Here is a 21,987-nt window from a genome sequence, read left to right on the forward strand (position 1 = left end):
CCTACAAATGTATATTTGCTTCAAAGTAAATGGTTTTCATTACTGCTGTATCTGTGCTGCTTCCTTTTTTTAAGATTTATTTTTAATTGTGTGTATATGTGTAACTCTGTGGGTGCATATGACTGGATGTAGGTGTCCATGAAAGCCAGAAGAAGGCATCAATTCCCTTGGTGCTGAGTTCCAGGTAGTTGTGGACCACTCAAATTCAGCTCCTCTGCAAGATCAGGAAGTGCTTTTAACCACTGAGTCATCTCTTGAGCCCCTTATTCTCCTTTTTAAAGCCAGGTAGCATAGAAGGCTTTGAATGGGGTTCCCTCTCTCTCTCTCTCTCTCTCTCTCTCTCTCTCTCTCTCTCTCTCTTTTCTCCTTCTCTCTCACATGTATATACATGGTCCTTACCACTTCCTTCATCACACAGCCTAAAAGTGCAAGCATGGAGACACAAATGTGTCACCTAGCTGTGATGACTGAGCCACCAAGCAGGTGCTGTCACACTGCAGTGATCTCGTTGGAGGCAACAATGAGAGAAAATCATTTATGATTAGGGAAGTTCTTCCCAGACAGGAGGAAAGGTAGGTGATGTTCACAGGATGAGTGCTTAGCCAAGCATGGAGCTGTGTGATAACACAGCATCTCCTGCCTCTGTCAATCAGGGCCTCACCCACACAGGGAAAATGTTATCTCACCTAAACACAAAACTTCTTCTATCTCTGCAATTATAAACCCAGAAGAAAAGAGAACAATGTCAGGTGGATGCTTTTCCAAAATGCTTTCTAGAAGACCAGAAGGTAGAATCTTTCACAAAAAAGTTTTTTAACCCAAGCCACACTACTTTCAACTTTTGAACACAACTGAACAAGAGAGGCCACCCACCGCCAGGTGTGCCTGTTCTAAAGACAGTATCAGTGACAAGTTATATAACCAACCCAATCACAGAAACCCACAAGACGATGCCTAGTAGCAGGTAGGGTGTTAGTCAGTTTTTTGGCAATAATATACATATCTTTTTTTATACATATAAAAAGAAAGGGTCTATTTTGGTTCACAGTTTTAGAAATTTTAGTCCATGATACTGTCTAATCAACCTTATATAAAATGTGTGATAATCACTAGATATGGTGGTACACACGCTTGAGTCCCAGCCCTGGGGAAACTGAGACAGGAGGAATATGAGTTCAAGGCCAGCCTGGGCTATACAGTAAGACTCTGTCTCAACAAAATAACAAAACCAACCAAGGCTGGAGAAGCAGCTCATCAATTCTAGGCAGTACCTGCCTAGAATCCCCCAGTGAGGGGCTGGGGTATGGCTCAGTGGTAGAGCACTAGTCTAGACTTTTCCTTGTGAGAGGCTGAGGGCATGGTGCAACAAGATCCTACATTTTATCCTCAGCACCACAAAAAGAAGACAAAATAAATTTAGTATAAAACAGAATATGAGAGATCAGATTTTAATCCTCTGAAGTGTTGAGCTTAACAGCATAGAGTGCTATATAGCCATCGTCACCATCTCCAGGACTTCACTCACTTTCACTGAACTTTGGTGCTCATTGAATGGTAATTCTCCACCCTTTCCTAATTCCTGGGTGTGTAATATACTATAAGTCACTATAAGTAGAAAATGAGGCTCAACAGACATCTTGGACATCTGGGGAAGCTGCCAACTCAGAAGACAAAAAGTAAAGATCATAGAGAGAAAGGCCACTTGTGGAAACAGACTGTCCAGGAAGAAAAACTAAAAGCAAAATCTCTCTCTCCCTCTCTCCCTCTCTCTCTCTTACACACACACACACACACACACACACACACACACACACACACACACACACACAAAGTATTACTATCCTGCAGGGAATAAGAAAACATATTGCTTCCATTAAGTCAAGACAATATGTTATAAAAGGAAACTTTAGTGGAATACAAAAAAAAAAAGACTACTGGGAACTAAAGTTATGATAGCAGGAAAAGGTTAAGACAATGGAAGAGAGGGGAAGAGAAAAATGAAAAAAAAAGCAGAGGAAAGGGATTCTTATAAGAAAAATGGAGAAATTGGAGGGTTGAGCTAAGTTAGTGGTTCTCAACCTTCTTAAAGCTGTGACCCTTTAATACAGTTCCTCACGTTGTGGTGACCCGCTCTAACCATAACATTATTTTCATTGCTACTTCATAACTGTAATTCTACTACTGTTATGACTGATAATACAAATATCTGATATGCAGGATATCTGCTATGTGACCCCTAAAGAAGTCATGACCCTCAGGTTGAGAACCACTGAGCTAAGACATCCAAGGCTGGAACAATAGGAGACATGGAATGGGAGAAGGAAAAACACATAAGGAGAGAGTGTTCTAGTTTGCTATCTGTTGCTATGATAAAAAAAAAAAAATCTGACACAAAAGAATCCTGAGGAGGAAAGAGTTTATCTTACACTTCCAGGTCATAGTTCACTGTTGAACGATAATGGGAAGGAATTCAAGAAATGAACCTATAAGAAAACCATGGAGAAACACTGTGCTAACTCACTTGAAGGCTTGTGCATAGCTATTTTTCTTATACAGTCCAGGACCACCTGCCTAGGGACTGTGCCTCTCACAGTGGGCTGAGCCCTTGTGCATCAATTAACAGTCAAATACAGATCTTCCACAGACGTGGTCACAGGCCAGTCTGATCTGGGCTACCTATCCCTTTTGGCTCTCCGACAAATGATCATCGGTTGTGCTAAGTTGAGAATTAAAGCTAATTACGGTAGGGTGTAATTGCTCATATATAGAATTGACAGGCAGGGGGAAGACACATGTAGATGAGAACTCCCAGGGGTGCTGGGAAGGAAAAGAAGACAAAGGGAGATGAAAAGAGTCATAGAGCAGTGAATATCCCCAAAGTATATGATTTACATGTATAAAAATGGTACAACAAAATCCATTTCTGCATTTAGTTAATGTATATTAACAAAGGCAGACAGACAAACAAACCAATTGGGTGTGCCGATGTACACCTGTGTCCCAGCACTCAGGAGGCAGAGACAAGAGATCAAGTGTTCCAGGCCAGACTGAGTTTCATAGTAAGAATTCTCAAAAACAAAACAATACACCCAGATACAGTCACCATTCCTGTAATTCCAGCACTTGAGACGCAGGAGGATCACCATGAGTGTGAGGACTTCCTGGAGTACAGTATAAAACCCTGCCTGGAAAAAAAAGTCTAGGGGCTGGAGAGCTGATTCAGTGGCTAAGAGCACTTGCTGCTCTTTTGGAGGATCTCATTTCACAGCACTCACATTGGCTGTTCACTACTGCCCAGAACTCCAGTTCAGGGGCATCTGAAGCCTTTCTCAGGCCTACCAGGGGTACCCACATACACGCACACACACATACACACAAATGAAAATAAATCTGATCTTTTTTAAAAAAAAAAAAAGTCTAGGGGCTGATTTTTAAAAAGTTAAAGAAGGAAGATCAGAGTTGGGATTCCCAGAAACTTAAAATGGTGGCTTTGGTGGCCCACCTGCAATTCCAGGCCTGAAAGACAGAGGCAGATGATTGCTGAAGCAAACTAGCTAATGAGACTGGTTGTATTGACCAGTTTTGGGTTTGACTGAGAAACCCTGCCTCAATGAATAAGGTGAAAGAATAATGGAGGGTGATCCCTGACAGCCTTGAGCTCACCCCTCACACACACACGTGCAAAAAATACATATGTGCTGTCTTACAGTTTCTAGCAATGTGTTAAAACAATTCGATCAAAAGAAACATAGGGGGGACTTTATTTAAGCTTCCAACTCTCATGAAGGGACTCTGGAGGCAGGAACTGAAGCAGAGGCCCTGGAGGAGTGCTGCTTACTGGCTTGCTCCTCATGCTTGCTCAACCTGTTTTCTTGTACCATCCAGGACCTCCTGCCTGGGGGTGGCACTGCCCACAGTGGGCTGGACCCTCCCCATCCACCACTAGTTCAGAAAATGTCTCAAAGATTTGCTTACAGGCCAATCTTACAGAGGCATTTTTTTCAATGAAGTTACTTTCTTCCCAGATATGTCTAGGTTCATGTCAAGGTAACAAAAACCAAGTGACTTGTGTGTGTGTGCGTGGATGCACATATGAAAATGGACAACAAAAAGCAACCTAAATACACTGGGGTCAGTCTTGGATGAAAACTGATCCATGCCAGATTTTTCATTGTAACATTCAAAGCTCTAGGGAGAAAATGGAGATTCTACAAGTTTCCAGAGAGGAAGCAGTGGGGGGGGGATGCAAAAGATCAGGGATTAAAATATCTTTGATTCTTCTTTGAATACACACACACACACACACACACACACACACACACACACACACACACACACACTCACACATACAAACACATACACAGAGACACACACTCACACACACTCACAAACATGCACATACACTCACAAACATGCACATACACTCACACACACTCACATACACACACACACACTCACACGAATACACACACATTCACACACAGAGAGCAGAAAGAAAATACCAGAGCAAAGTCACTAAAATCCTTAAACAATGTGACATTTAACTCAACCGAGCCATCTATCACATAGAGGACAGGGTGAATGTCATCTTTAGACTTCATCTCAAATGGTTTTCTCTGCCTCCAAGTCTTTTTCTCTGGACGTTTCTAGATGTGGTGCTTTACCTGCATAAGTACATTAACAAAGAAAAAGAAAGGCACAGAGGTGAAGCACTGGAGAGGAGGCAGGAAACTACCAGAAGGATGGGGGAAGGAGCTCTAAATGACAGTGGTAGAGAGACCAGCTCTGCAATGGAGCACATGGGACTTCCAGTTGACTTACTTAGATGTCACTTCTGCAAGCAGTCTCCTCCAACTCTCTCTGTCTACTACTGAGTCACACTCCCACCCTTCGCTGGGAGATTCTAGGCAGTTAGTTGTTCTACCACTGAGTCACACTCCATCCCCTTACTGGAAGTTTCTAGGCAGTTTCTCTACTGCTTATCTATATTGAAAGATCTTTTAGACTTTATAAAAATTTTGCCTAGGCTTATCTTCAGCTCAGTATGTAATATATGCAGGCCTTGAACTTGTGATCCTCTTGCCTCAGCTTCTTTTGTTCCTTGAGTCTTCCCTAGGCCTCTTCTTAGGTCTGCTTCCTTAGACCTGGCCAATGAATGCTTAATGTGGAATCAGAATGGTGTAGAGGTATCGAGAGAACTATTTTCAGGAGGAAACTGCCCTCACTGCCAATGCTGTCACGCCAGGGGAGCAGAAACTGGATCCAGTGAAGAGAAAATATTGACTAGTTTTGCTTGAGTGATTTGGTGTGATGTATCAAGTACAAGAATTGCACACTACTTGAACTTAACATATCACAGATATGGGCTAACATAGTCTGTCAATTTCTCAAAAAGATAAACAAAGCCATGGAAGGTTAATACTCAGTGTCAATGTGCAACCTGAATGAAGAATGACCTCACATAAAAATAAAACACTCTGGGCGAGAGAGATAGCTCACTGGGTAAAGGCACCTGAACTACATCCCTGGGAGCTGCATGATGGGAGGAGAGAACCAGTTTTCATAGGTTTTCCTATGACTCCAAGTATTCCCTATCATGTGTGCGTGCCACCTCCCTAAAAACTTAAAATACAATTAAAATTTTAAATCAGGGTTGGAGAGATGGCTCAGCAGTAATGAGCACTGGCCACTCTTCCAGAGGACCTGAGTTCAATTCCCGGAATCACATGGTGGTTCATAACTATCTGTAACTATAGTCCTAGGGGATCCAATGCCCTCTTGCAGCCCCTGAGGCACTGGACACAAACATGGCGCACAGACATATATACAGTGGAAACACCTATAGCCAAAAAGCAAATACATTTGAAAAGAAAAAAATTAAACATTCTAACATAGGTTATGTATCCCACCCTTATTCACCTATTGCATAAGACCAGCTGAGACCAGGGCATAATGGAACTTCACAATTATAAGAACTCAGAGTTCTTATAATGATGTCTCAGGGAGGAGGTGAAAAAGCAGAATTTTAACTTGTTTGCACTATCAGATCTTAGCAACATAAAGTCGACACTTAAAAGGAAGAAAGTATGAACGAATTCATCTCTGGTTAGTGTCTATTTTTCCAATTATGTTTGCTTTTTGATATGTCCACATTTTCCCACAAAGAATATTCATTACTTTTAATATCAGAAAACAATTATTAGTCCGTAAAAAACAGAGAATGTTTTAATCAAATTTGAACAGACATTTAGGTGAGATTAACATCATGAATCTTGAAGAACTAAACTTGAGGTTGAAAATTAAATCTTCTTTTCGGGTACAGAGAACATTCTGAGAATATTTTGTGATCGTGAAAACTATGGTGACTATTGAAGGCCCATGGGTACAGATCTGTAGTGACAAAACAACAGCAGCAGCAGCAACAACAACTAAAAACAGACAAGAAGCAAAACCCTTGACTAAGAAGTAGTCATTGTAGGAGACTTGAAAATCTCGTCCTCTCAGAGACCTCACAAATTCTCAGCTCAGAGTCTACCTAAGAATACATGTAATTAGGGTTCATCTGGAATTTACTACTGTCATTATAGTGTGTGTGGTTATTAAATAGAAGGCATCTACATAAGAGTAAATATGAAGAATGTCTCAGTGAAACAAAGACAACAGAGAGAGCAGTGAATTCTGTGAAAGGGCAAGTGTTTGTAGATTGGAGAAAATAAAGAGACTAGAAACCAGAAATGATAAGAAAGAAATGGTATTTATATAGTCAACTCTGGTCCCCTGGGTCCCTGAGGCCAATGAAGGATGATAAACAGGACTAAACCTCATGGTCGGACTCAAACACTCCTCTCCTTCCTTTCTTCTCTACTAGTTATCATTTGTTAATATAAAGATTTATTTTGTTTGTTAATTATGTGTATGTATGTATGTCTGCATGTGGGTATGTGCACATGGGTGCAGGTGCACACAGAGGCCAGAAGAGGGTGTGAGATCCCCTGGAGCTGGAGCTCAAGTCCTCTGAAAGAGCAGCAAGCACTCTTTACCACTGAGCCATTATACCAGCCCCTCCACTAATCTTTATCTAGGCTTGAAACACCACCAGAAGCAGCACCTTCAGAACCAGGCTCAAGGAGTGGTTATTTCATCCAGGGATTCTAAAATGTGATTCCCACACTCTCAGCAGAATTGCCACTGTGACTATGAGACATAAAGTGTCACATTCCCATGCTGAGCTTCTTAAAGCAGAATTTCCTTAGGCATGGGGCTCCAGAAGGTACTAATGCTAAAACACCTATGTGAAGAAGGTACACAAACCCCTCCTGTCTGCCCCCGTGTCCCAACCAACAATTCCTGCAAGAAACCCTTTGCTGTTCATCTCGGCACTTGATAATCTCAATTCTGGTACAGACTTAGTTTGAGGGTGACTCTACATGGGCTCCAAGAGCTCTACCATTCCTTTTGCCCACAACAGCCATTATTTACAGGTACATTCTCTCTCCACTTATACTTGCTGTGGTGGTTAGTTTTAAATATCACCTTGATACAACCTAGACTCACCAGGTAGAAATCCCTGAATGAAGTATTGCTTAGATCAGCTTGGCCTATGGGCGTGTCTGTGGGGGATTATTTTGATTGTTAATACAGGTGGAAAGACCCACCCTGGATGTAGACAGCATCATTTCCTGGGCTGGACCCTGAACTGTTTAAGAGTGAACAAAGTTGGCTGAGCATAGGAAGAGCAAGCTGTAGCAATGGGCACATAGATTTCTCTCTGCTCTTGACTATGGATATGCTGTGACCAGCTGTCTCTAGAGCTCCTGCTTCTATGACATCCCTTCAATGATGGACTGTGACCTGGAATGGCAAGCTGAATAAACCCTTCCTCTCCTTTGTTCCTTGTTGTCAGGGAGCTTCACCACTGCACCCATAATGAACATGGAACACATCTCATGCCACATCTGTGTTCTGTCCACCACCCAAATGAACTACCAGATCTTTGATTCTGGTCTACTTCTTTGAAACCCAAGTCAAGATACCTATAGAATCCACCTAGTACCTGGCGTGTACCAGAGCTCTTTGCTATCTTCTGCAGAGCTAGAGTTCTAGCTGAGAACATCTGGCTTTCCAATCATCTCCTCTAGCTGGGCTTTGTGGCTACTCCATCATGGAGCCACCAGGGAGTCATCTCTTCCCACAGTCATCTAGTTCTGTGTGTCATCAAGAGCCACTTTCCAAGGGATACCTGCCTGCCCTTCCGAAGCTCTACCAGGCTCCCACCTCCCCTCAGGGTGTCCTAGTTTCATTGCCTGTTGCCTGACAAAAGCAACTTGGGTGAGAGAGTGTTTATTTCAGCTCACTATTTCAGGATACAGCCCACCACCATGGAGAAGCCAAGACAGGAGCTTGAAGCATCACATTGCAGTCAGGAGCAGGCAGACTGTATACATTCTGGTGCTCAGATCCCCAGAAAGATGCTGCTCACAGCACAAGGGTCTTCCCACACTGATGAAAGCATCAAGACACACATACCCCAGACATACCCACAGGTCAACCTCATCCAGACAATCCTCACTGAGACTCTTTTCTCAGGTGACTCTAGCTTGTGTCAAGCTGACATGACTCGCTGAGGGATGACTACTGTCTGCACCCTGTAAACCCCAACCCTGCACGGTCCAGCTGTACAAGATACAGTGGTATCATACACGAATGATTGCTGCCATGGGCAGTGAGGTGCCTGTATCACACACAGCAAGAAGTCAAGCAAAGGCTTCTTTAGGGAAGTAACAGATTGGGATACTGGGGACAATGGGGCCATTAGTCATTAAATGTTGGGGGAGGGTGAAAGGGGATGTGCAAACAGAGGTCCCTTGTCAGGGGACAATACTATACTAAAACATGAGGTCTGCAATGAGTGTACAGGAACCTCCAGTGAAGAATCACACTAGGGAGAGATTTTGCTAGTAGGTTGTGAGATTCCCAGGAAGTGAAGGAAACTCTTCCTCTTAACACAAAGTCAGGCTTACAAGGTCTATATAATGGAATGGTCCATGGTAAAGGAGAAGAGCAGGGGATTCTAAATGTGGCTCAGTTGGCAGAGTGCCTACCAAGCATGAATGAAGCCCCAGGTTCCATCCCCAGCACAGATAAACTGGTTACACCTGCATATGCCTGTCATCCTAAGACTTGGGAAGCAGAAGCAGGAGGATCAGGAGTTCAAGGTCATCCTTGGCTATATAGATAGTTTGAGGCAAGCCTAGGCTACATGAGACCTTGTCAAGAAAGAGAGGGAGGGAGAGTGAGAGGAAAGGATAAAGGGAGGAACATAATAGTACTAAAATCTTTTCAGTGACAAATTCTTATACACTGACTGATGACCCAGAGAAGACAGGTTACTGGACCCAGGAGCACTATTCTCTATTTGAGGATCAACCAGCAATTCTGAAGAGTCCTTGAGGGAAGCCCCCACCTCTAGGATAATCCAGACTTGGTCTCCTGGAGATCAGGCTACAAAAAAGACCAAAGTGAGCTCATCTTCTTTCCAACCCGAGAGCAACTTGTGGGGTAATCCTTCTACTCAGCCTGCTCAGCACAAGAGGCTTAGGTACCCCTAATCCTATGAACATTTGGGAGATTAGCCTCCTGTGCCTTCAGCAGACTCACTCACTCTGCGGTTGTCATTTCTGTCCTGAGCTCAGACGGATTTCTCCCTGTGGTGAGCACAGTGAATTTTGTACATTGTGAGCAGCTACAAAAGCATGATTATCAGTGTCTACCTCTACACACCTGGCCAATGTACTTTTGTCTGATGCTGTATGCAGACATCCTAGGAGTTTTGTAATCATCCCACAGTACTTGCTTGCTTTCTATTTTAACAGACCCATTGTCTTCAGGTATGCTGAATTCAAAAGACCAACTGACACAGTTTCACCTGCCAAAAATGTGTTCCTAACTCTGTGTGTGTGTGTGTGTGTGTGTGTGTGTGTGTGTGTGTGTGTGTGTGTGTGTCTGTGTTTATGGTGTGCTATGTGTTCAGGCTGTAGATGTTGAGTATTTTCTTTACAGTGAGTATCTTCAATCTCCACCTTTACGTTTTGAGACCTCACCTCTCACAGAGCAGGAAGCCCACTGATTGGGCTACGCTGTCCGTCCAGTAAGTTCCAGGGATGCTCCTTTCTCTACTTCTCACCCCCAGCCTTGGATTATGGGTACACACCAGCAAGCCTGGCATGCAGGCAGAATTTAGGGATCAAAATCATGCTTCAAATTTTTTAATTTATGTCTTGGAAAAGGTAGTGGAGGTGGTGGCAGAAGAATTCAGACCTTCCTCTTTGTGTTCTTTTGGTGATGGGAAAAGGGAAATTAACAGATCCAAGCTGAGGGATTTACTCTTGTTTGGTTGGTTTTCTTTTGTTCTTTAGATAAGGGCTCACTTTGTAGGCCAGGCTGAAAAAAAACTTGCTATTTAGCCAAGCTTAGCCTTGAACACATGATCCTCCTCCCCCAGCCTCCCAACTGCTAGAATTGGAGGTATTGGCCATCATGATTAACTCCAGTAATTTTATTTATCCATTTATTTAATTTTGCGTGTGTGTGTGTGTGTGTGTGTGTGTGTGTGTGTGTGTGTGCGCGCGCGTGCGCGCATGTGCGTGTATGTGCGTGCACACACGTATGCACATACTTGTTTATGTGTTCACAGGTACACATCCACATATATGTGGATGCATGTGGAGGCCGTAGGACAACCTAGGGTATCATTCCTCAGGAACTGTCCACTTTGTGTTTTGAGACAGGGTCTCTCAATGTCTTGTAGTACACTGATTGGGTGAGGCTGGGTGGACAATGGGTCCCAGGGATCATCCTATGTCTGTCTCCCCTGTGGTGGGGCTATAAGCACATGTCAATATGCCACACATGGATTTTTAAAAACATGGGCTCTGAGAAATTAAATTCAGGTCTTCATGCATATGGGAAAGGCACTCTACCTACTAAGATATCTCCCCAGTGCACATCCACCTAGTAATTTTATAAGAGCTTGTTCTAGTTTCATTTTGTTGTTCTTACCATGATAAAACACCTTGACCCAAAGCAGTTTAGAAGAGGAAAGAGTTAATTTGGCTCACAATTCAATGGTAGAGGGCTAGTCTAAACTACCCGAAGTTAAGAGTGGAAGCAGATGGACCCTTGCTTGTTTGTAGTTCTCATTGGACCTTTGTTCTGGCTCATATAGCTCGGGATCCCTTCCTTAGGGAATGGTGCCACACACAATGGGCTGGACCCTCCTAATTAACTAACAATCAAGACAATCCTCCATAGAGATGCACATGGACCAACCTGATCTAGAGAATAGACTTTCTTCCCAGGCAATTCAAGGTTGTATCAAGCAGACAGTTAAAAGTAGCCAGCATGGATCCAGAGAGGACCCACACAGTCATATACCAATGTCTGCCAAGATTCTCCCTTCCTCCAATATGCTCCAGGGAGCAAGAGACATGGACACTAGCATGGTTCCCTTGGGAACAGAGGCGGCATTTCTTTCTTACTGGCACAGAGTCCTACAGGCAGACTGTCCTCCCCCATACCTTCATCGCTGTTGTCATCCACCAGGATGATCTCCTTCAGCAGGTGTGTGGGTGTGTGATTGACAGCGCTGTGGACTGACCGCAGGATCACAGACAGGGCCTCGTTCACAAAGATGAAGATGATGGATATCTGGGGCAATTCCTTGGAGTATTTGAGCTCCTTACACCTGGGGAAGGGAGAACAGGAAGGCTGTCAGAGAAAGCAAGACAGCACACAAGAGGCTGGAGAGATGGCTCAGAGGTTAAATGCACTGCTCTTGCTGAGGACACAGGTCAACCACACGAAGCAGCTCCCAAGTGCCCGTAATGCCGGTTCATCTCATGCCATTGCTCAGCTTCCATGGGCACTTTGCATTCATGCGGCTCACATACGCATGTACCCTCAGGAGCACAAACACATACATATGAAATAAATCTTTAAAAAAATAATAAAAAAGGAAGCGCACAAGATGTGGCTGAACACAGAAGACTTTAGCCAATTTCTCACCAGGTTTTGCCAAGGGGAGAAATTATCACTTTCCCTTGGCATTCCATCTTTCTATATTTATTTCAAGATAAGGTCTCTGATATTCTAGGCCGTCCTCAAACTTGCCATAGAACTAAGGATAACATTCTAGGGAATCTGACATCCTTTCATGAACACCAGGCATGCATATGGTGCGCAGACCTCCATGCAGACAAAACACCTATTCACAAAATAAAACGTTAAAATTAAATAAGAGAAATAAAACAAGACAAAATGATAGCCGACATTGTTGTTCTCTGGCCGCTATTTGCACATGTGAACGTACACACACACACACACCTGCACAAAAGGTGTGCAAAGATCCAACTCATCCTGCCTCTGTGAGACTGCACTGTGCATAAAAGAAAGCGTGAGGATCCGAACAAAGGAAAGGAGATGAAGGGATGGAGTAGGAGGGACATGTTGGGGAGGGAGGGAGGGAGGGAGGGAGGGAGGGAGGGAGGGAGGGAGGGAGGGAGGGAGGGAGGGAGACCTTTGTTTCTTTATGCTGAACAGCTTGGGTTGTGGCAGGCTGCATGAATCACACTGGCAATTTTCAGAGGAAAATAAAGTTTTGTTACAATATACATCCCTGCCTCCTGAGGAGATGGTTCAGGGATTCATGGATCTCACAGCCTTATTTTTGCTATGGCCCTGTAAATTCACTGATGAGGGACACAGAAGGGATGCAAATGGCCATTCATTGATAGGCTCTTGAGCTGTTGGCAGAAGTCATCTCACTGGGTGGTGATCCAAGGAGTAAGGATATACCAGCAGGTGTCTCAGGACTTGGTCTTGCATGCTCAGTCTGGGAGTCTGCAGCTGCTGCATCTCAGCCCATTACTCTCTGTACTGAAGATGAGAGTTCACGTAGCTAGCTAATGCCTAGCTACTCCAAACACTTAAATCTTTGGTTAAAGTTGACCTTGAATTTTTGATCTTCCTGCCTCTACCTCTCAAGTGCTATGATTACATACAGGTGTGCACCGTCACACTCAGTTTGTGTAGTGCTGGGAATGGAACCTGGGACTTTGTGCATGCTAGGCAAGTACTCTACCAACTGAGCCACTTCCCCAGTGCTGCTCTCTTATCTTAACAGCCTCTAGTCCTTTCAGGCAAGAAGGAAAGATAGAGCTCTCTCTGTCTCACTCTGTCTCTCTCTCTCCTCTCTCTCTCTCTCTCTCCACACACACACACACACACACACACACACACACACACACACACACACTTGCTTACCTTCCTCTGAGGAGCCATAACTAACACACTGCTTTTATTTTGGAAGATATTTGCAACCGATCAGCCTGTCCTACCTCATGTAACATTGTCACTGTAACCCCTCTTTCCTGTCAGAGCCTCCTTCCTTGGAGTCTCTGACCCACCTCAAGGAACTAGCTTATTAGGAATATTGGTGCTGTAGTGAAATTATCTCCAAACTCCTCTGGCCTTCACTGGCCTGCTCTGCAATGCCAGAAACGCTGTGTTCAGCCACATCCAGCTCCAACCACCATCCTCCTTCCCTACCAGTTTCTTCTCCTTTTTCCTATGAGACCTTCTCTTACACCCCCAGTTCTGGGACTGCTCTGGTTTTTCCCTCCCTCTGTTAGCCCTTCCCTGGTGTCTTAGTTACTATTTTCACTGCTGTGCCAAAATACCTAACAAGAGCAACCTCAGGCAAAGGGGGACTATTTTAATCACACTTTGCTGGCATATTCCATCGCAATGGGGAAGGCATGGCAGGAGCAGCAGAAGGCAGCTGGCCAGTTGCATCCACAGTCTGAAAGTAGAGAGAGATGATCAATGGTGCTCAGCTCACGTTCAGGACGGTTGTTTCCAGCTGAAGGAACCTACCTAAAACCTCCCTCACAGTCAGGCTTAGAGGTGGAGAAGGCATAGCAGCAGGAGTGTTTTAGTAGCATGACCAATAGTTTTAATTGTCAACGTGATATAACCTAGAAGCACCTGGGAAGGGAGTCAAAATGAGGGATTGTCCAGATAAGGCTGGCCCATGGACATGTCTGGGGGGCGGGTTTGCCTCAAATGCCTTATTTGGGTGGAGAAGACTCAGCCTACTGTGGGTGGCACCATTCCCTAGGGTGGGTCCTGAACTGTATAAAACTGGAGAGTGAGCTGAGTGGTAGGTATGCAGGAATTCATTTCTCTGTGTTCTTCACTGTGGATATGATGTGACTAGGTGCTTCAAATTCTGGCCTTGGCTTTCCCACATGATGGGCAGTGGCCTGGAATTGGGAACTAAAATGAACTTCTGCCTGAAGACTTTTGTTTTTTGTTTGTTTGTTTGTTTGTTTGTTTTTGTTTTTCCAGGTTTCTTTGTTATCACAGGAACAGAAATGAAACTAGAATGAAGGCTCTGACTTAATACGTGGCTTTGTCCCTTAATGGAGTCATGATACTGTGCCATTATGGGGAGGTGGTAAAGGGTCAGAAGTGAAGCTTGGAGGACATCAGTCACTGGGGTTCCTGGGAGCTATATTTTATCTCCATTCCTTCCTGTATGCTCTTTCTGCTTCCTGCCTGCTGTGATGTGAGCTGCTGGGCTCCATCCACCCTGCAGCTCTAGTTGACGGACTGATAAAACCAGGAGCCAACATTCATCCTTCTTTCCTTAGATTCTTCCTGTTAAATGTTGACGACAGTATAAAGAAGGAACCAAACACAGCTCCAACTTTTCTCTCCAACGTCATCTCTCCTTCCTGTCCAGGAAAGCTGCCCCTCCACACATACAAACTTTACCCTCTGCCTAAAATTCTCCACCTATTCCTCTACCCTTAAGCCCTGGCTCCTGGCAGTGTTCCTAAACCTCCCTCCCAATGCCCAAGGCCTTTCCTTTGCTATTTTCTATTCCACCACACATTCCTCTTCTCTCCCTCCCCAGGGAAACCACCAATCTTCTTCCTTTTTGCCTTCCAAGAACTTCATGAGAAACTCTCCCTGTCCCTCATGTATTTACCCCATCTGCTGTTCACTCCATCAAAGGTATCACTTATTTTCCACTACAGTTACGATGTGGGTGACAGCTCTTCCACGCTTAAAAGACATCTCCGGCACAACCATGCTTCTGTCTCTCTTGATTTACTAATCAGGGCTCAAACGCTCCACACTGCCTGGGTCAAGGACATCCTGCAGCCTGGCGCTCCAGTTACGCTTATCCTTCCTCATCAAGCCTTGCCTGTATCTTAAGAGAATAGCATCATTTTTAGCAACAGCAGACCTTGCAAAATGAGATGTGGGGTGGAATAACGCAGATCCATGCTGTTCCTCTCTTGGCACTCTCATTATTGGGGGGGCGGAAATGCATACTTTGCTGGGTGGTTTAATTTCCTCTTGAGCTCCATGGTTCCTATCAGACGAGCCACATACCTCATTAGCCAGGCCTCCTGAAAAGCTGCCTACTCTAGCATTAGAGCTCCCAAGGTCTGCCCTACCCATCTTGGTGATGCCCTTCTTAGCCCACTCCACCATACAAGTGCTTATCTTAGAGTCCAGCGAATCCAGAGAAACTCCAGAAATTAATTCATGAGGTTGTGGGGGTATGCATTTGATCTCACCATCCTGGGGAGGGAATCTATACCTTTAGTTAGTTTGACTCAGGAGCATGCTGGAAAGGGTTTAACCAGGCCCTCCTAGCCAAAAGAACACCTCTGTAGGTGGGCAACACCATGTCAAGATCACATAAAGCCCCACGTCTTCTCTGCCAGTCTGGTTCCTATAAACATTTATTCTGGAATATTCCCCCAAGGTACTTTTTATTCTTGGATGGCTCACTTTCTGGCTCCATGGCTACTTAGGAAGTATTTTTTTTCTGAGTCATAAGGAGCTGCTTTTCAAAGGACAGCCATCTTTAGTCAAAAAAAATCAAGGGGGCCCCACTCTCCTTAGCCATATTAAGATACAGCGGGAGGTCCTGGTACAGGCAAGAACAGTCCACACCTCTATGGGAAGAATGGCTTCTTCCTTCCTTCCTTCCTTCCTTCCTTCCTTCGTTCCTTCCTTCCTTCCTTCCTTCCTTTCTTTCTTCCTTCTTTCCTTCCTTCCTTCCTTGCCCTTTCCTTTATTTTTAATGAAAGGGTGTGGATTTACCTTTAGCCTAGGTTCTGAACAGAGTTGACTCTCTTATACTTAAATTCTTTGTCTGAAAGAGAATGGAGGACACACACAGACATGTAGGAGCACAGTGGGTACCCTTCAGACCCTCAGTTTAGTAGATGATTCCACCTGGGTCTGATACAACTGATCTTATTATACTGAAGCAAAAAAGAAAGAAAAGAAAACCCCTAGAGTTTTATTAAGCAGTGGCCCAGGAATAGAATCTGTAAAAATAATTAAGAGTAAATTGGTGCAGACAGTTTTAGGTCAGAGCAAAGAAAACCTCCACATACTCAAGACAAGAGTGATGCCCCCAACATTACTGGGAGACAGCTAACCTGGTACCTTTTGAAGCCTGGTTGAAGGAGAGGGGTTGGCCTGGCTGCTGCAGGAGGGCTGGAGGGGCATTAAGAAATTATGTAATCTGGGAAGAGTAAATAGCTTTATTTAAGATCCAACCAATTGTACACTTGACCAGCAGGGTTCTTCCCAGAAACAAAAGGCCATACCATGATACTCTCTCTTCTCAGAGAAAGAAAACCTGCCCCTTCTCTGTTGCTTCTGAGCAATCTAGACTGCTCTAATGGTTTTGCTATTTTATTGTTTGATTTGGTTTTAGTTTTCTTCATCCAGCAAGCCCTGATTTACACCCGATCACTACCTAAAGCAAGCTTGGTAGTACACACCTACAGTCAGTACTCTGGAGGCAGAGGCAGGAGGATCGGAGTCCAGGGTCATCCTCATTTACATTGTGGGTTCTGAGAGATTAAACAGAACCAAGAGACATAGACTTCAGAGAGTCTATGCCAAGGACTGACAACATATCAAAGGAGAGAATTCATCAGTCAATGGTGCTGGGACTCTAGTCTCTATTGGATAAAATCATGAGCATCTACCCTCTGAACACACTCCAAGATAAATTTTACATTTAACAAGCTAAGTTTAGAATTCCAAATATAAGAAAAAATATGAGTATCTGCAGATTCTGGATGTCAAAGAATTCCAAAGTTGAAACATAGTAGGTTAATAATAGCACAAGTCATGCTCCCCAAAGAAAATGAGGGTACGGCAAACTGCAAATGGAATATAATTTACAGCAATAGCTGAAGAGAAGACTGCCTCACTTAATGATGAAAATTCAAGAAGCAAAATTAAGATCAAAGACATGGATCAGTAGTTAGCAGCACCTGATGCTCTTGCAAAGAAACCAAGTTCCCAGCACCCACATCAGGTCACTCACAAACACCTGTAACTTCAGTTCCAGGGACCTATTGCCAACTTACACACACACACACACACACACACACACACACACACACACACACACACACACACATCTTTTTTAAAAGAATTATTATTTAAATAGACTAAAACAAGACAAATAAGGAAGCAGATGATACAAATAACTAAAAAACAATACAACAACAAAAACTCCCCACAAAAATAAGTAGAGTATCTATAGTCATAGGTTGTCCATTGTAACACAGGGATGGAACACAGGTTCTGATGATTGTAAACCAAGCACACTCTCAACTGAGCTTCATCCTGGCCTGAGAGCGGATCTTAAACACCTTCCAAAGGCCCATAGGCAGATCACCAGACAACATGGCCAAGGCTGCTTACTTCAAGCCAACTAAGAAATGTAAGGTGAGTCAGAAGCCACAGATAGGTGAATAGGATGGTTTAGCCATCCCCAGTGGCCTCTGTCTGTCTGTCAGACAGGCACCATCTCCTGAAGTTTCCAGAATCCCCTAAAATAGCACCTCGACAACTGCAGAGTCATCATTCAAAACACAAGCCTGTGAGTCAATTCTAATTCAAACCATCACACGAAGCCCATCAATCAAGAATGGAAAGCTCTCATACTTTTGCACTAAAATAAACCTTTTCCCTTTATAAGTCAATTTGCCTTGGGTATTTTGTTACAGTGATGGAGAATTGATGAATACACTTTTCTGCTGGCCTGTGCCTGCAGTGGGCTGCAGAGAATTTCATTTGGGGATGTCAAATATTTAAAGAAGGGCCTCTAATTGTAGGAACACTAAATGCCCTCCAGGGCACCTGTTATGCCTGGTTGAAGATGCCATATTAGATCACTGGGGAAGAATCTCCTCTTCCAAGGGATGGTGACTTTATTTAAACCCCAATGGTTTTCACTCCACTGGCTTTGTCAATGTAAAAAAGAAAAAAAAAAAAGAAAAAGAAAAAAGAAAAAAAAAAAAAACAAGGAAACTGCACAGAGCAGATATGCTTCGATTTTGATCACAGATGGAAGATGACTGACTCCCTGTTCCCTCATTTTGAACAGACCAAAGGACAAGCATGTCTGCATCATATACAAACATTAGCTTTGCCATGACATTTGAAAAATTAAGCATCTGTCACGAACCTACAAGGTGTCGAAGATACAGAATTAACAACAACAGCAAAACCCTGTGTGTACCTGGGTGTACATGAGTGTCTCAACACCCTGGGTATCAGTCCTTGCCTCCCACCTTGTTTGAAACAATGTCTCTCTTTAAAAAAACTTATTTTTCTATTTATGTGCATATGTGTGTATGGGGGTATAGGCATGTGGGTATCCCCAGAGGACAGAAGATGATCTTAGATCCCCTGGAGTTGGGGTTACAGGTGGTTGTGCACTGATGTCTGTGGATGAGGGTAACCGATCAGGTCCTCTTCAATAGCAGCAACAAGTGTTCCTGAATACTGTGCCATCTCTTGCTCATTGTCATATGGTTTAGCAGATTAGCTAGACCACAGGCTTTGGGGGTTTCTCCTGCCTCCATCTCCCACCTCAGATAGGAGATCTGGGATCACAAAAGATGCACCACCTTGTCCAACTTTATGTGGGTTCTTGGGATTTGAACTCAGGTCCTCACCCTTGTTCAGAAAGTCCTTTGCTCACTGAGCTATCTCCCTGGCCTCAGAACTTATTTTTATTCTTTACTGTCTCCTCCTGGAAAATCTTACAGTTCCATAAAAGAAAAGAAATGTGTAAATCATGAATACGACACCGAAAGATAAATGCCACGCAAGAGGTTTGTTCAAGAGGCTCTGGAAGCTAATTTCTGTTTGGAAGAGATAGATGAGGACCCAGGAAAGTTTGACACAGGAGATAAAATGTGATCTGGACTGTGAAGCACCAGTAGGCAACTTCTAGGGTATGGCTTGCAAAGAGAGAGCTGGGAGAAGGGGGGCTGTCTCCACAGATGACGAGAACAGCATTGTGCAAAAACAGCGCAGAAAATACAGAGAATCTCAACAAGAAATGGGTGTTCCAGAGACTGACTGGTACAAGGAAAAGAAATAGTACCCCAGGCAGGCAGGATGGCTCAGTAGGTAAAGGTGCTTGCCACCAAGTCTGATAACTTGAGTTCAATCCCTGGTACCCACATCCTGGAAGGGGAGAACTGGTTCCCATAAGTTTCCTTTGACCTCCACACATGCTCTGTGACACATGCAGGCCTGCACACACACACACACACACACACACACACACACACACACACACACACACACACACACACATGGGAGGAGGGTGTAAATTAACAAGTAATTGGAAACAGACACTCCCTGCACTGGGGTTTCACTCTGAATTGTCCACCCCCCACAGGTTCAAGTTGTGAATGCTTGGTCCACAAATTCAGGTTCTACTTTAGGAGGCAGGGTAAGCTTGGGCAGGCAGAGCTGAACTATAGGAGGTTAAGATTTAGGGGTTGGGGGCTCAGAGTCACACATCCATACTGTCCGTTTTCTCTCTACTTTCTGGTCCATCACAATGGAAATGGGCCCTGACACACAGTCTCTCTGGCTTTCCCTGCCATGATGGACTGAAACCTTGACAAAAATAACTTTCCTTTCTCACATTGGTTTCTGTTGGGTACTGAGGGCACAGCAATACAGAAGTAACCAATACACCCAGCATAAGAGAACCTCAGAAACATACAGTCAACAGTACTTACTTTTGTTGGGAAGAATAAGATTTAGGGTGTGGCTTGAAGAAGGATTGGTAGATAGATAGACAGATAGAATCCAAAGATTAAACACTCAAGTGTTGTTTTGTGCCCTCCTTGAAGATGATTAAAGAATGCACTAAACCAGGGGTTCTCAACCTTCCAAATGCTTCCATCCTTTAACACAGTTCCTCATGTTGTGGTGACGCCCAACCATCAAACTATTTTGTTTCTACTTCATAACTGTAATTTTGCTACTGTTGTGAGTTCTAATGTTAATATCTTCAGGATATCTGATACACAATCCTTGTGAAAAAGTTGTTCGACCCCAAAGGAGTCACAACCCACAGGTTGAGAACCACCTCACTAGACAGTCAGAGAATTATAGGCAACATCCACATGTCTCAGCAGACAGAATGGCAGATCTGGTGAATTAAGACTATTCATTTCAGAGTCTGGAAGTTGAAGACGGGGGAGCTGGAAAGGGCCTAGACTACTCTTGCAGAGGACATAGGTTTAGTGCCCAGCAACCAGTACTGGGTGGCTCACAACTGACTGACTCCCACTCCATGCCATCCAACTTCCTCGTTGGACTTTGTGGCCACCTGCACATGCACACACACACACACACACACACACACACACACACACACACACACAAAAAAAAAAAAAAATTAAAATAATTTAAAAGGCTCTTAACCACTGAGCTATTTCTCTAGCCCCAGTAAGTAAATTCAAAAGGAGTCCCCACTGGATATTCAGCCCCAATACATAAGCCTCACTGTCTTTACTCCTCCATGCTTAGGGAACCTTTTCATCCAATCTAACAGCAGGCAGGAAGCATGGTGACAAAATATGCTGTCACAAGTGATGGCCAACAGACTCTGATGAAAAGAATTTTAGCCGAGTGTCTACAAAAACTCCTTAAAATGCTGTTTTACCATCTCATCTGAATGCACTTGCATAAAAAGGTCATCATTCCCCCAAGTGCTAGCCTGGGTTGTGAATTCCATATGATCAAACCTACTTTGAGATTGGGAGGTTGTGGAGAAGGCTGGGTGGGGGGGTTAAAGTGTTTGCTGCGTAAGAATAAGGACTTGAATTCAGATCCCCAGAACCCATGTAAAAAGCAAGGCAAATAGTGCAGGCCTGTAAACCCAACACTGGGAATGGAGACAGGTACAACCCAGGTGGCTGAGGGGTGCTCACTGGCCAGCATGCCCAGCCTAATCTGTAAGCCTCAGGTTCCTTGAAAAAACATGATCTCAGAAAATGGGATGCATCGTACTTGAAGAAGTCACTCCACATTGATCTCTAGCCTCCACGTGTGCACACACACAATGCACCCTGTCTCTCACACCCAGAGACGTTGTAGTATTGTGGGAAAATGGTTGGGCAGGGCCCCAGTGGGGATAACTGGTTAGAAGAAATAAACTTCTGAAATGGAGGGTTGTGCCAGATACTTCCTCTGAGTTTCTTAGAAGAGAGAACTAAGTCACATCATAATACCAAGACCCAGAGGTTAGGAAACAAGGAGGGCAGACCAGAAATTTTGTATTGAAGCCTGAGTTGGAATCTGTAGTCTGTCGCTTTTGAGCTGTTGAAAAGTCATTTAACTACAGTGAGGGAAGACAAACAGAAAGAAGTCAGAAACTGGAGGAAAACCCAAGCTGAGAGGAATATGGTAGATCAGAGCAACCTTTGTGACTCACAAAATAAAAACATCTAAAGTAGTGGCTTGACTCGGTTTCATCAGCATTCAAAATGGAAGCTGGCTTTGGCTCTACAGGAAAAGCATTTAAAACAATGTCCAGAGACTGGGGAAATGGCTCAGTCATAAAGA

The 21,987-nt window shown here is 44.0% G+C and overlaps 1 protein-coding gene across 1 annotated transcript in view; it reads right to left on the reverse strand.

Moving 5' to 3' along the window:
- Galnt17 (polypeptide N-acetylgalactosaminyltransferase 17) overlaps positions 1–21,987 on the reverse strand; it is a 390,566-nt gene that overhangs the window by 193,520 nt on the left and 175,059 nt on the right. The window contains exon 3 of the mRNA XM_027416099.2: positions 11,577–11,743. Within this exon, the coding sequence (XP_027271900.1) occupies positions 11,577–11,743 (167 nt within the window). The remainder of the gene's footprint in view (positions 1–11,576; positions 11,744–21,987) is intronic.

Source organism: Cricetulus griseus, chromosome 4 (assembly GCF_003668045.3).
Source record: "Cricetulus griseus strain 17A/GY chromosome 4, alternate assembly CriGri-PICRH-1.0, whole genome shotgun sequence".
In the NCBI taxonomy this organism is placed as follows: domain Eukaryota; kingdom Metazoa; phylum Chordata; class Mammalia; order Rodentia; family Cricetidae; genus Cricetulus; species Cricetulus griseus.